The 16,309-nt window shown below is 39.8% G+C and overlaps 1 protein-coding gene across 1 annotated transcript in view; it reads left to right on the plus strand.

Annotated features, from left to right (window-relative positions):
- Window positions 1–16,309, plus strand: part of phf24 (PHD finger protein 24) — a 37,291-nt gene that overhangs the window by 2,030 nt on the left and 18,952 nt on the right. The window contains exon 2 of the mRNA XM_063014404.1: window positions 12,667–13,049. Coding sequence (XP_062870474.1) covers window positions 12,669–13,049 — 381 coding nt within the window. The 5' untranslated portion in view covers window positions 12,667–12,668. The remainder of the gene's footprint in view (window positions 1–12,666; window positions 13,050–16,309) is intronic.

Below are 16,309 nucleotides of genomic sequence, written 5' to 3' on the forward strand. Positions count from 1 at the left end.
CTGCATGTTTTTGTACTGTGGAAGGAAACCGGAGCTACCGGAGGAAACCCATGCAGACACTGGGAGAACATGCAAACTCCACATAGAAAAGACCCAGACCTTCTTGCTGTGAGGCAACAGTGCTACCCACCGAGCCACTGTGCTGCCCGCAATAACAATAAAAATAATAATTATTATAATAATAATAACAATAATAATAATAATAACAGTAATAATAATATTATTAAAACTACTAATAACAACAACAATAATAATAACAACAACAACAATAATAATAATAATAGTAATAATAATAATAATAATAATAATAATAAAAACAACAACAATAATAACAATAATAATAATAATATTAATAATAACAATAATAATAATAACAATAATAACAATAATAAAAATACTAATAATAATAATAATAATAATAAAAACAACAACAATAATAACAATAATAATAATATTAATAATAACAATAACAATAACAATAACAATAATAATAATAATAATAATAATAATAATACATTAATAATAATAGTAATAATAATAATAATAATAATAATAATAATAACAATAATAATAATGATGATGATGATGGTAATAATAATTAAAAGTAATAATTAAGTATTAAGTAATAACTGTAAAAGTAATCACTGATTTTTAACTGGCCACGCAGACCCCTCTTCCCTACCTCTGGTCTTTACTGAAAGCTGTGCCTGTAATGAATCATATCAGCAGTAGAATTTAAACCCAGAGCCTCTTTTGTCAGTTTTGCAATTCTCGCTGGACAGCTTGTTGAACATTTGGCCAGTTCTGACCTTTTCTTCCCACTGAAGCTCTTCTCCGGAGCTGCTAATGCTCGTGTTTAAAGGGGGAGAGAGACGTTCAGGACGCCTGTTCTTCATGCACTAATCAGTGCTGGTGCTGGTGCTCCTCTTTAACGTGACACTTCTTTTAGAGGAACTGAGTTCGGATTTGAGGATCCTGCTGCAGGTGCCACGTCCATCTCACGGCTGGTAGCACCAGCGATGGTGCCGTCTGATGTCTCATACCAGTGAAGCTCCACCGGGTCTCCTGATACACAGATAATAAATGTGATTGCTGCTTCGCTGTCCATTCGTCCTAGATAAACTGGTTGATGTTACAGGCTGACTGGTTGAAAGCAAATGCATATTGAAAATGGGGACCATTTATAATAATAAATTATTGTATATATACACTGATCAGCCATAACATTAAAACCACCTCCTTGTTTCTACACTCATATAGATATAGAAGCACTTTGTAGTTCTACAATTACTGACTGTAGTCCATCTGTTTCTCTGCATACTTTGTTAGCCCCCTTTCATGCTGTTCTTCAATGGTCAGGACCCCCACAGGACCACCACAGTGCAGGTATTATTTAGGTGGTGGATCATTCTCAGCACTGCAGTGACACTGACATGGTGGTGGTGTGTTAGTGTGTGTTGTGCTGGTATGAGTGGATCAGACACAGCAGCGCTGCTGGAGTTTTTAAACACCGTGTCCACTCACTGTCCACTCTAGTCTAGTCACTTCTACCTAGTCGGTCCACCTTGTAAATGTAAAGTCAGAGACGATCGCTCATTTATTGCTGCTGTTTGAGTCAGTCATCTTCTAGACCTTTATCAGTGGTCACAGGACGCTGCCCACGGGCTGCTGTTGGCTGGATATTTTTGGTTGGTGGACGATTCTCAGTCCAGCAGTCCACCACCTAAATAATACCTGCTCTGTGGTGGTCCTGTGGGGGTCCTGACCATTGAAGAACAGCATGAAAGGGGGCTAACAAAGCATGCAGAGAAACAGATGGACTACAGTCAGTAATTGTAGAACTACAAAGTGCTTCTATATGGTAAGTGAAGCTGATAAAATGGACAGTAGAAGTTTTTCTTATGGAAGAACTTAGCAAGTTGTTTTTTATTTGGACAAAGCTAGCTGGTCGTCAGCTGGCTGTCAAAAGCTGAATGCCAGCACGGCGACTCTTCACATTCATTTATATTTAAATTCTTTCATGTATCTGAGCTGCCAGTGTGAGAGACCCGGTTTCATCCACGCCAGTGAAGCTGACACGGAGAAACATTTGCACCGGGTCAGGACAACATTACGACTCCCCCACAGCGCTCATCAGTACGGTAGATGTTGTACAGAACAACGTTATGCTGTGTTTCATCACCACAATGCGCCTCGTTGCTTTTGTTTGTCCCGGTGTGTCCGTGGGAGTCTGCGATTCTCTGGCCGCTCGGGCAGAAGCCGGCCTTGGTGAACTCGTTAGCGAGATTAGTTCCAGGGCTTTTACTCGGTGCGCCGGGGGAACCCGAGGGGGGAACTGGAATCAATGGTGAGACGTTCCCATGGAGAGAATAAAAGCCGTGTAGCCGCCTCATTTACACGCTCGGTTCCTGCGCTGGTGAAAAATGAAAGCAGAGCTGGTTGGGATTCCAGTCAGTGCTGAGGAGGTTAAAGAAAATGCTAATCAATGTAAAGACATGGCTGTAGGATTGTCTACCTGAATCTCGGTGCTATGATGTCTTTATTTTTACTTATAACTTTAATCATAATCGTGTAATTAGGGGTGAGTGTTAGAAATAATACAGCAACCAATCAGTGTTAAGATTTACTTATACCTTAAGTATACCTTTACATATTGCATTTTGAATAAAAAACCCCCACAAATGGCATATATTTACACTATGTGGCCAAAAGTATGTGGACACCTGATCATGAGCTTGCTGGACGTCACATTTTACAATCAAATGGTATTTAGATTTTCAGCATTTTAAGTATTTAGCAGACGCTTTTATCCAAAGCGACTTACAGTACTGTGACAGTATACTGTCCAAGCAATTAAGGGTTAAGGGCCTTGCTCAAGGACCCAACAGTGGCAACCTGGCAGTGGTAGGGATTGAACCAGCGACCTTTTCATTACTAGTCCAGTACCTTACCAGCTAGGCTACAACTTCCTTCCTGTATTAAAATACACCGAGCACTATGTGATCTCTACAGCTATAACAACATCCACTTTTCTGAGAAGGCTTCTCATAAGACTTTAAAGTATGTCTGTAGGAATTTGTACCCATGATATGGGTTGAGAAAGCCTCAGTTGATGTTGAAACTCCAGCAGCGCTGCTGTGTCTGATCCACTCATACCAGCACAACACACACTAACACACCAGCACCATGTCAGTGTCACTGCAGTGCTGAGAATGATCCACCACCTAAATAATACCTGCTCTGTGGTGGTCCTATATGGTCAGTGAAGTCAATAAAATGGACAATGTGTGTAGAAACAAGAAGGAGGTTTTAATGTTATGGCTGATCAGTGTATAATGTGCAAACATTTTATGGTAGAAAGAAAAACTTTGGAAAAACTAGAATTCTAGAATCTGTTTCCATCAACACGGTTAATTCAGTGTGTTGTTTAAAAAGACACCAGAAAGAAGTTATTCAATCCTGCCTATCAGACCCGTTGATAGCTCTAATGGATGCATTAGCATGGAAATTGGCGGTTAAAAAGAAAATAATTACATCTCTGGTTTACATTCATAGCTCAGACTCCCGGTAAGGAATATAAAAATACAGGAAACTCTATCATGTTTAGCGACTGAGTTATTTGTGGAGACAGGACTGTAAATTCAGGTCGTCTTTGACGGTTCATATTTTACTGCTGCAAACTTTTCCTCGAACAGTAATAAATCAACCAAGAGTAAGATGTACCACTCGCCCCCCGTTTACATTTATGGCTTCTAGCGGACACTTTTATACAGAACAACTTAAAATTTAAATTATAAGCTATTAAGACTTTTGGGGTTTTGCTTAGGGGTCCGACAGGGGCAGCTTGGCACTGATGGGGCTTAAACTGGCAACCTTATAATTACTAGTCCACTAGAAATTTATATCATGCAAATTGCACCTAAAGTAATTACACACTCACCTTAAACCTCATCTAGTTGCGAAAAGAAAATCTTTAATTAAGCGCTGCACAGTGGCGCAGTTGGTAGAGAAGGTGCCGCCCAGCATTCTGAGAGATTGATGTCTGCATTTACATTTTACATTTTTGACATTTAGGAGACGCCTTTATCCAAAGCGACTTACATTACAGTTACAGTATACAGTCAGAGCAATTGAGGGTTAAGGGCCTTGCTCAAGGGACCAACAGCAGCAACCTGGCAGTAGTGGGGCTTAAACCAGCAACCTTCTGATTACTAGTTCAGTACCTTAACCACTAGGTTATGGCTATGTCTGCATGGATCTCTGGGTACACTGTCTTCTCCCCACCTTTGAAGATCATGCAAAAAGTTAGTAATTTAAGCAATTGAGGAGTAAGGGTCTTGCTTAGGGGTCCAACAGCGGCAGCTTGGCACTGATTAGGCTTAAACTGGCAACCTTATAATTACTAGTCTAGTACCTTAACTGCTGAGCTACCACTAGAAGTTAATATTATGCTAATTACTCACCTTAAATCTCATCTAGTTGTGAAAAGAAAATCTTTAATTGAGCGCTGCACAGTAGCGCAGTTGGTAGAGAAGGTGCCGCCCAGCATTATGGGCTCGATCCTGAGGGATTTTTAACTTTTTCTTTATGTCTGCATGGATCTCCGGGTACACTGGCTTCTTCCCACCTTTGAAGCTCATGCAACGAGTAGATTCCTTTAAACTGAAGTGAGATGAGAGACAAAACTCACCTTCTCTCTGGGACTAAGCAGTCAAACTCAATACATCACAACAGCCTAAGACTATAATTCATCTTAACAATAATTTACATCTGGAATTCTAGTGTTTCTCTGCCATTTTCTATGCCCAGATTTATTTATTAGACTGCCAGACAGTAATGTGATGCTTTGTTGGGATAGTATCTGAATCGTATAGTTAAAAGTATGTCTACATACTTTTGGCATTGTACCTCCTTAGTAAAGTCATTAGTAATGAGTCTGGCCTCTTTTTGTCCCAGTAAAGTAGGTGTGGCCTCTGTACCTGTCAGTCACGGTGAAGGTGTTGCGACCTCTGTACCAGTCAGTCCCAATAAAGGTGTTGTAGGCTTTTTACTGTTAGTCCCAGTAAAGAAAGTGTCTCCTTTGTACCTGTCAGTCCTGGGGAATAAGGTGTGGCCTCTATACCGGTCAGTTCCAATAAAGGGGTTGTGGCCTCTTTACCAGTCGGTCCCAATAAAGGAGTTGTGGCCTCTATACTCTCAGTCCCTGTAAATGGGGTGTGGCCTCTGTACCTGTCAGTCCCAATAAAGGTGGTGTGGCCTCTATACTGTTCGTCCAAGTGAAGAAGTGTTATAGCCTCTAGACCTGTTAGTTCTTGTGAATAAGGCGTGGCCATTGTACCGATCAGTCCCAATAAAGGTGTTGTGGCCTCTGTACTGGTCAGTCCCAATAAAAGTGTTATAGCCTCTATACCTGTTAATTCTTGTGAATAAGGTGTGGGGTGTGGCCTCTATACCTGTCAGTCCCAGTAAAAAGGGGTGTAGTCCAATACCTGTCCAAAGTGTTATAGCCTCTAGACCTGTTAGTCCTTGTGAATGAGATGTGGCCTCTGTACCAGTCAGTCCCAATAAAAGAGATGCAGCCTCTATACCTGTAAGTCCCAGCAAATGAGGTGTGGCCTCTGTACCTGTCAGTCATGGTGAATGAGGTGTGGCCTATCTACTGGTCAGTTCCAATAAAGGTTTTGCAACCTCTATACCTGTCAGTTCCAGTAAAGAAGACACAGCCCTTGTACCTGTCAGTCACAATTATATAGACGGGTCCTCTGTACCTGTTAGTCCCCACGTGTTCCATGTGACTGTTGTACCTGTCAGTCTTAGTGGAGAAGTATTGGCCTTTGTGCCGGCCAGTCCAGGCATGACTTTTATATCCGTCAGCCCCAAAATAGTCAGTGAGATGAAGGTGATATGGCATCTATTTCCATCATTCCCAATAACGTACCTGTTAGTCCCACATTTGGAGATGTTCCCCTGATTTCTTGTCATTCCCAATAAAGAAGGCGTAGCTTTTATGTCAGATGGAATATTCATCTGACAAGCAAACTGTGGTAAATGATTTTATACCCATAATACCCCGTGTTAGGCAGATGGCTTAGCGAGCAATCGGACCTCGAACATAAACACCTGTGGTTTAAATAAGGATTTGTGTGGGAGGGAGAAAGTTGACAACCTTGAAGCAAAACCTGGCATGTATGACTGCTGCTCATGCTTTATGATTCAGCTCCGCTCACGGCTGAGGTTCAGCTCTCAGATTCAGTCTGAATAAATACGGGCGTTTAATACAGTAAATATAAGCAATAACTGAGCATGGAAGGTTATCACAGACGATAAAAGCATTCTGTGTAAGGTTATTACCGACGTAATGATTCGATGGTTTCATTTTTTACACCTGGCTTGATATCTCTGACACTGCAAAGACATTTTAAACTGACTAAGCCCTTTCCTGTCTGAAATAACTGTTTCCCCCTGTGGACAAATCAAGCTCTATAAAGAAACTCCAGTGTCCTTCACAGAAGCCTGACCTCAGCCCAATTTAACAGCTTTGGAATTGACTGGAACACTAAGTGTGGCTTTCTTGACCAACATCAGTGCCCAGACATGCAAATGATGCTGTAATTTTTTGACTGAATGGGCTCAAATTCCCACAGACATGCTTCAAAGTCTAGTGAGAAGCCTTCTCAGAAGAGCGGCTGTTGTACTAGCTAATAGGATGTTCAACCAGCTCATGCTCAGGTCCAAATACATTTGACCATATGTTGTATACTTTATTTGGAACTGAGAGTTTAATGGTCCAGTGTCCCTATACCTGTCAGTCTCAGTGAAGGAGGCGTGGCATCTTTGACTGTCAGTCTAAGTAAAGAAGGTGTGACCATAGTGCCAATCAGTCTCACCGACTGAACTATGGTCTGTACCCTTCTGCCCTTGCAAAAGATGTGTGACATTTACGCCTGCTATTAACAATAAGGAAAGTGTGGCCTGTATACCTGTCAGTCTCAGTAAAGAGTGTGTGACATCTGTGCCTGTCAGTACAGGTCAAGACAGTATGACCCAGCATGACCATAGTGCCAGTCAGTCGCAGTGAAGGAGGTGTGTCTTCTGTATCTTCAGTTATGGTGGAGAAAGTCTTGCCTTTGTGCCTGTCAGTCTAATTAAAGAAAGTGTGACCATAGTGCCAATCAGTCTTACCAACTGAGCTGTGGTCTGTACCTTTCTGCCCTTGTAAAAGATGGGTGGCATTTACGCCTGCTATTAACAATAAGGAAAGTGTGGCCTGTATACCTTTCAGTCTCGGTAATAAGTGTGTGACATATGTGCCTGTCAGTCTAGGCCAAGAAAGTATGCCTCTATACCCCTATGTCAGTCCTACTCAAGAAGGTGTGGTTTCTGTACCTTTTATTCCTGGTGAAGTAGGTTCTGACATTTTAAGCATTATAGGTGTGGTCTTTGTACCTGTCAGTCTTAATTAAGGAGGGGTGTGACCATAGTGCCAGTCAGTCGCATTGAAGGAGGTGTGTCTTCTGTATTTTCAGATATAGTGGATGAAGTCTTGCCTCAGTGCCTGGCAGTCTAAGTAAAGGAGGTGTACTCCCTGTACCTGTCAGTCGCAGTAAAGGAAGTGTGGTTTATGTGCCTGTTAGTCCCAATCCAATGTCAGTTTGAGAAATGAGGGTGTGTCATTTGTGCTCTCTTGTCCCAAAAAGGAGGTGTAGCCTGTTAACAACTCAATCTCAGTGACTGGGGTGTGGCAGATGTGACTGTCAGTCTTAGTAAAGAAGGCGTGGCCTTTTTATCTGTCAGTCTAAGTAAAAGAGGTGATGCGTCTCTAACTGTCAGGCCCTGTGAGTGAGGCATAGCTTTATACTATTCCACCTAATTAAAGACGTGACCTGTATATTTACCATTTCAAATGAAGGTGTGGCCTCAATGCCTGTAAGGAAGGCGTGATCTCTAAGGCAGAACCTCTCGACACATTAGCTTGTTATATAATCGGGACGATTTATTAGCTCCGTGATCTTCCATCACACCACTTTCCACAGAGCGTCTGTCTGAAAATCCAGACGTCCATCTGTCCAGCGGCTGCCACTGAGGATGAAGGTGTTGCGTCAGTGTTTTGTGTTTTGTGAAGGAATCACCACAGGACCCAGATTAATGACTTTACCCAGCGCTCTGACACACGCTCACAGAGACCTGAACTAACTGATTGCTTTCCTACCTTCACTGGCAATTAAAGTTGGTCCACAAGATGCATCCTCGGGAAACGTGTTGATGTGACATTACTGACTGGTGTGAAGCTACAGGACCGCCGCATGAAACGGGTTCGAGCCGGATGAGGACAGCGAGAGAAATTCAGTCAATAGTATAAAAATTGTGAGAGCGTGACCTGTTTTTCAGCCTCTTACAGTGAAAAAGTAGAAATCTTTTCCCTAAAACATACAAAAGCTGAGCAAATCTCAAAAAAATATTTTATTAGACACCACTGCTAGAATAAAACACCATTCTTAAAAAATAAGTACTTCAGTTTCTTTCACCTACTCCTTATTTATTTATTTACTAGAATTGTAACATAATTTCTACACTTTGGTTCCATTCATGACAGGACAGAGAGTGAGAGGTTTCCCATGATTCATCAGTTCAAGTTCAATGTAAACGAGAGGTCATGGCCAATTTTGTATCTCTAGTTCACCTAAATTACACATCTTTGTACTGATTGATTATTGGTAGATAGAAAGATAAACAGACAGACAAATAGATAGATAGATAGATAGATAGATAGATAGATAGATAGATAGATAGATAGATAGATAGATAGATAGATAGATAGATAGATAGATAGATAGATAGATAGATAGATGATAAATAGATAGATAGACAGACAGACAGACAGACAGACAGACAGACAGATAGATAGATAGATAGATAGATAGATAGATAGATAGATAGATAGATAGATAGATAGATAGATAGATAGACAAACAGATAGATAGATAGATAGATAGATAGATAGATAGATAAATAGATAGATAGATAGATAGATAGATAGATAGATAGATAGATAGATAGATAGATAGATAGATAGATAGATGATAAATAGATAGACAGACAGACAGACAGACAGACAGACAGACAGACAGATAGATAGATAGATAGATAGATAGATAGATAGATAGATAGATAGATAGATAGATAGATAGATAGACAAACAGATAGATAGATAGATAGATAGATAGATAGATAGATAAATAGATAGATAGATAGATAGATAGATAGATAGATAGATAGATAGATGATAAATAGATACACAGACAGACAGACAGACAGATAGATAGATAGATAGATAGATAGATAGATAGATAGATAGATAGATAGATAGATAGATAGATAGATAGATGATAAATAGATACACAGACAGACAGACAGACAGATAGATAGATAGATAGATAGATAGATAGATAGATAGATAGATAAATAGATAGATAGATAGATAGATAGATAGATAGATAGATAGATAGATGATAAATAGATAGACAGACAGACAGACAGACAGACAGACAGACAGACAGACAGACAGATAGATAGATAGATAGATAGATAGATAGATAGATAGATAGATAGATAGATAGATAGATAGACAAACAGATAGATAGATAGATAGATAGATAGATAGATAGATAAATAGATAGATAGATAGATAGATAGATAGATAGATAGATAGATGATAAATAGATACACAGACAGACAGACAGACAGATAGATAGATAGATAGATAGATAGATAGATAGATAGATAGATAGATAGATAGATAGATAGATAGACAGACAGACAGACAGACAGACAGACAGACAGACAGATGATAAATAGATAGACAGACAGACAAACAGACAGATAGATAGATATATACAGTAGATAGATAGATAGATAATTAGATAGATAGATAGATAGATAGATAGATAGATAGATAGATAGATAGATAGATAGATAGATGATAAATAGATAGACAGACAGACAGACAGACAGACAGACAGACAGACAGATAGATAGATAGATAGATAGATAGATAGATAGATAGATAGATAGATAGATAGACAAACAGATAGATAGATAGATAGATAGATAGATAGATAGATAGATAGATAGATAGATAGATAGATAGATAGATGATAAATAGATACACAGACAGACAGACAGACAGACAGACAGACAGACAGACAGACAGACAGACAGACAGACAGATAGATAGATAGATAGATAGATAGATAGATAGATAGACAAACAGATAGATAGATAGACAGACAGACAGACAGACAGACAGACAGACAGACAGACAGACAGACAGATAGATAGATAGATAGATAGATAGACAAACAGATAGATAGATAGATAGATAGATAGATAGATAGATAGATAGATAGATAGATAGATAGATAGATAGATAAATAAATAAAGGCAGATAGATAGATAGATGCAAGACAGACATGCAAACTACAGACAGAAAAGACCTGGACCGCTCCAACTGGGAATCAAACCCAGGACCTTGCTGTGAGGTGACAGTGCTACCCACCGAGCCATCGTGCCGCCTACTGGAACCATAGATTATGTTCTTTGAATATCCGTCTTGCTTTCCTCTGGGTACCTTGGTTTTCTCCCACCTTTCCAAAACATTGCAGTAGGTGAACCCATTTTAGCCCTCTCTCAGATGAATGTATGCACACTGTGTACATAATCTGCTGGTTCCTAGTATTACTAGCCTCACTGACCAGGACTGCTTCTTCCACATCAGCTCGGCCGTTCTGAGAGACTTGATATTAATGGGTGAAGAACAGAATTGATTGCCGGCTGTGAAAATGGAGAGTCTGGTTCAGAGGGTTGATATATTTAGCCTGCAGACCTCAGATAAGTTGGGCTGAGTTTATATAACGACTAACACAGAAAATCCAATTATTTCATTATTGTAATGGACTGCGCAGGTTCTACAAGAGAAAAACAAACAGCAGACTGTGGCGTTTTGTGAGTGCTAGCGTAAAACAAATTACCCGTCACACAGAGCTAAAAAGCAGCCCTAACCCTGTTCTGTTTGGACTCCCTGAGATCCCAGAGCTTTTTCAATCAGCTTGATACTTCATTTCTTCCTAATTTTATGGAAACTGCAAATAAGCAATATTTTTATCTTGATATTCTGTAAGGAAATTTAAACACAGAGAGACTTCAGCTAGAATACAGATATAATAGATATAATCAAATATATAATAGATATAATAGATATAAAAAATATAATATATATATATAATATAATATATATAATAAAATATATATAGAAAATATATAATAGATATAATAGATATAATAAAATATAAAATATAATAGAAACTGCAGGGTCTCAGTGGCCCCAAACACAAAATCAGTATATATTATAAACTGGCACATGAGCATCGGAACTGGACCACGGAGTAATGGAAGAAGGCGGCCTGGTCTGATGAATCACGTTTTCCTTTACATCACGTGGACTGCCGGGTGCGTGTGCGTCGCTTACCTGGGGAACACATGGTACCAGGATGCACTATGGGAAGAAGGCGAGCCAGCGGAGGCAGTGTGATGCTTCAGGCAGTGTTCTGCTGGGAAACCTTGTGTCCTGCCATCCATGTAGATGTTACTTTGACACATAGCACCTACCTAAGCATTGTGGCAGACCATGTTCACCCTTTCATGGAGACGGTATTCCCTGATGGCTGTGGCCTCTTTCAGCAGGATGATGCTGGAACGGTTTGAGGAGCACAACAACCAGTTTGAGGTGTTGATCTCAATCCAATCGAGCATCTGTGGGACATGCTGGACAAACAAGTCCGATCCATGAAGGCCCCACCTCACAACTTACAGGAGTTAAAGGATCTGCTGCTAAGGTATTGGTGCCAGATACCACAGCACACCTTCAGGGATCCTGAACCGGAGGAATCCTACGCAGACACGGGGAGAACATGCAAACTCCGCACAGAAAGGACCCGGACCGCCCTGCCTGGGGATCGAACCCACAACCTTTTTAAGGGCGATTTTCATATATCCAATTTACCTACATGACTTTGGACTGTGGGAGTAAACATGGACCGCCACCATGCCACCCAGAGTGTGTGTTGCACTCCCGAAATACTGGATGCAAGGCTGAAATACCTGGACAGGCTACCGATCCTTTCCAGTTCAACACTCACTAAGTCACTCACATATTGGTGCAGTAATGAGCAGCTAATCCACCTTCTGCATGTTTTAAGAGGTTTAATAAAACCGAAGTAAACTCCTCACGAAGAAGGTTTAAATCCAGGTCCGAGAGACCCTGATGTTGTGTAACACCCACATTGCTTTTTTGCTATTTCTGTCAGAAAGAAAATTACTTTCATCTGCCCACAGGACCTTGTCTTAGTAGGGTTTTTATTTTGAGCTGTGGTTTTCTCTGTGGTGTCAGTGGTGTCAACATTCTAGTTCAGCATCTTATTATGTTTACACAAACACAAACTAGTTCTACATATTTCTTTTGGTTCTTTTCATTATAACTTGTGCTTTTTGTGTGTTCTTTGCTGTGCGCCCACTCCTAGGGCATCCTGCAAAGCGTAGACACACTACACACTGATAAAAATCCAGGTTTTATTAAAGTATTTAAAGCACTTTGTTCTCTGTGTGTTGCAGCCATGGGCGTTTTAATGTCCAAGAAGCAGCAGGTGGAAAAGTGCAGCGTAGTGGTCTCAGCGTTCCGTGATGGTTTAAAGAACCAACCGAGTAACGTCCAGGTCCAAAACACCTCCGAAAGCAAAGACGAGGCTCAGACACAGCCGGAGACCGATGAGTCCGGTCAAAAGGAAGAGGAAAGGAAACCTGGACCTTCCACTTCTCTGCCCAGAGAGGAGAATAAAGCCAATCAAGAGGCCTGGAACCGTTTACGCGATGGCAAAGGTGTGGAACCGGAAGATTTTAAAAAGTCTCATCAGCTCACGCCGCCAGCGTACGTAAGGCCGAAGAGGCAGCCGAACGACGATCAGCCCCTGCAGATCGACCTCAATAAGAGAGAGGAGGTAAGAATGCACAAATGATAGAAGATCAGTAGGATGTTATATTGTGAGAAGACAAACCTGGTGAAGGTTTTGGGCACCATCAAGCCATAAGAACAACTTCAGTGGAAGGGGGGAACACCATTATTCCAAAATACACTATATTGCCTAAAGTATTCAGGTATTATTTAGGTGGTGGGTCATTCTCAGCACAGCAGTGATACTGACATGGTGGTGGTGTGTTAGTGTGTGTTGTGCTGGTATGAGTGGATCAGACACAGCAGCGCTGCTGCAGTTTTTAAACACCTCACTGTCAATGCTGGACTGAGAATAGTCCACCAACCAAATATATCAAGCCAACAGCGCCCTGTGGTCAGCGTCCTGTGCCCACTGATGAAGGTCTAGAAGATGACCGACTCAAACAGCAGCAATAGATGAGCGATCGTCACTGACTTTACATCTACAAGGTGGACCAACCAGGTAGGAGTGTCTAATAGAGTGGACAGTGAGTGGACACGGTATTTAAAAACTCCAGCAGCGCTGCTGTGTCTGATCCACTCATACCAGCACAACACACACTAACACACCTCCACCATGTCAGTGTCACTGCAGTGCTGAGAATGATCCACCACCTAAATAATACCTGCTCTGTGGTGGACCTGTGGGGGTCCTGACCATTGAAGAACAGCATGCAGAGAAACAGATGGACTACAGTCGGTAATTGTAGAACTACAAGGTGCTTCTATATGATAAGTGGAGCTGATAAAATGTTATGCCTGGTTGATGTATACTCCTGTCAACAATACTGTAGGTCTGACTTAATCCTTAACACAATAATTGTAGGTGTCCACATACTTATGGCCATACAATATATCAGTATTGTCACAAATAATCTATATGGATGTGGTAGCATGGCAACTATAATGAGATTTCTCTTGTCCTTTTCACACAAAACACTCCTGTCAATCTCTTTGCTCTCTGTAACCCGTGTGAATGTCATCTAGTCCTCAAGGTCCAGCCAGATACCACCAGGAGCTGCTGATTCATATCTCAGCCATACAAATGAGACCTCTCTCCTCCAACCAAAACGTCTCAAAAAGCCCGTTTTATTATCCTGCCACGAAACCGAGAGCAGCAGAGTCGGATATTTATTACTGCGTACGTGAGGAGGAACGTCAGGGTCTGAAGAGAAGCTCCTCAGGCTGACAGAGCCAACCATGTGTTTATATACGGCTGAGTTTGTCAGTACAGCAGACTGAGTGTTTATGATCCGGGTGGTCTGGTTCAGAGCAACATGTGTCGAGTAATGACTATGGAGGAATCTGGCAGTTCCTCTGTTTGTAAATGCCACATGCACTGGCCTCTGTGCCAGTCAGTCCCGGTGAAGGAGGTGTGGCCTTGTTGCCAGTCATTTTATAGCAAAATGGTGAATATGTGAGTGTAAAGTAAACAAGGGAGAATAAACAAAAAATATATGATTATTACTTTATTATTATATTTTGTTATATTATTTTTCAATAATAGTCAATTTGTTCCCTGATAGTCGAGGTGGGTATATTGCTGCTCACGCCTCGTCCGACTTGCGCTCAGCCCTTATTGGAACCCTTTTTCACTCGAGCACTGTGCATAGACTCCTCTATCTGCTAATCAGGGTCCTTACACAGCATTTGAAGACCCCGCACTAGCAGAAACGTTTATGCTGCAGGCACTGCCAATTATGCCCGCTAGATGGCGCAACGTCGAGTTTGGCAACGTCGAGTTTCGAACCGAGGAGTTCAGATTATAATAATAGTTATATTATTATTATAACTATTATTATTATAATTATTATTATTATTATTATTATTATTATTACTATAACCATTATTATTATTATTATTATTGTTATTATAACTATTATTATTATTATTATTATTATTACTATAACCATTATTATTATTATTATTATTATTATTACTATTATTATTATTATTATTATTATTATTATTACTATAACCATTATTATATTAATTATTATTATTATTATTATTATTATTGTTATTATTATTATTATTATAACTATTATTATTATTATTATTATTATTATTATTATTATTATTATTACTATAACCATTATTATTATTATTATTATTACTATTATTATTATTATTATTATTATTATTACTATAACCATTATTATTATTAATTATTATTATTATTATTATTATTATTATTGTTATTATTATTATAACTATTATTATTATTATTATTATTATTATTATTATTATAACTATTATTATTATTACTATTAATACTATTATTATTATAACTATTATTTTTATTATTATTATTATTATTATTATTATTATAACTTGTTATATTATAACATAACTTTTATTATATGGATGTTTCCCCAGAATATTCTGTCCCCATTTTAGGTGTTCGGGCTTCTTAGTAACCTGTTCATTGTTCCTCTAATTGTATCCATTTATCTTGTTGCTGGCCGTCCTCTTTCTCTTTTACCTTCAACTCTTCCAAACATAAATGTATTTTCCAATAATCTGGTTCTTCTCATGATGTGCCCAAAATACACGCTAGGCTTCAAGTGAGGGGTTTGGTTTCGGCTTCTTTGTCGTGCATGGTACCAAAGATCAAAGGCATCGATATTTTTCATGTCCAGCTTGTACATCTCTAATGAACCCCAGAGAAGACTGGTCTGTAGTCTAGGCAGTTCTGATCTTTAATTGGAGAAGCAAACCATTAAACTTAAAGGATCTTTTCCAGTTCCTTTATTCTTGTTCTGCCAAGTGCCAGCCTGCATCGTATTTCCTGACTGCTGAATCCATTACTGTGGTTAATTGATCCAAGTAAGAAAAAGCTGTTAACCACTTGGACATCATCTTTGTTAACATTCTCATTATTTCAAGCAGATAATTTAGGTTCAGGGGGTTAAGATGATGTAAAACCCTGGACCAAAAGCTGTATTTAAAGCAATGATGGGAGTTGGTTTGGTCCCCGTGATCCGAAGCATTTTATCCTCACTGCACCCCCCCTTAAAGTAGTGTGCCTCGCATGTTAAATAGATGGCACTTTGTACAAGATGATATAAGTTTGCACAAGGTTGTAGAGGAAGAGCTTTGCTTGTCAAAATGCCTGCACTTGGCGGGTGTGTGCCTCCATAGCGAGCCACAACCTACCCCCAGTACAACTTTGCCCTGTGCTGCTCGAGGAACCGGAATATTGGGTAAGAGACTCAAACAAGTAATTATTTTGTGCATGCCTATATATTGAATTGTGCCACCTTA

The sequence above is a fragment of the Trichomycterus rosablanca genome, chromosome 18 (genome assembly GCF_030014385.1).
Source record: "Trichomycterus rosablanca isolate fTriRos1 chromosome 18, fTriRos1.hap1, whole genome shotgun sequence".
In the NCBI taxonomy this organism is placed as follows: domain Eukaryota; kingdom Metazoa; phylum Chordata; class Actinopteri; order Siluriformes; family Trichomycteridae; genus Trichomycterus; species Trichomycterus rosablanca.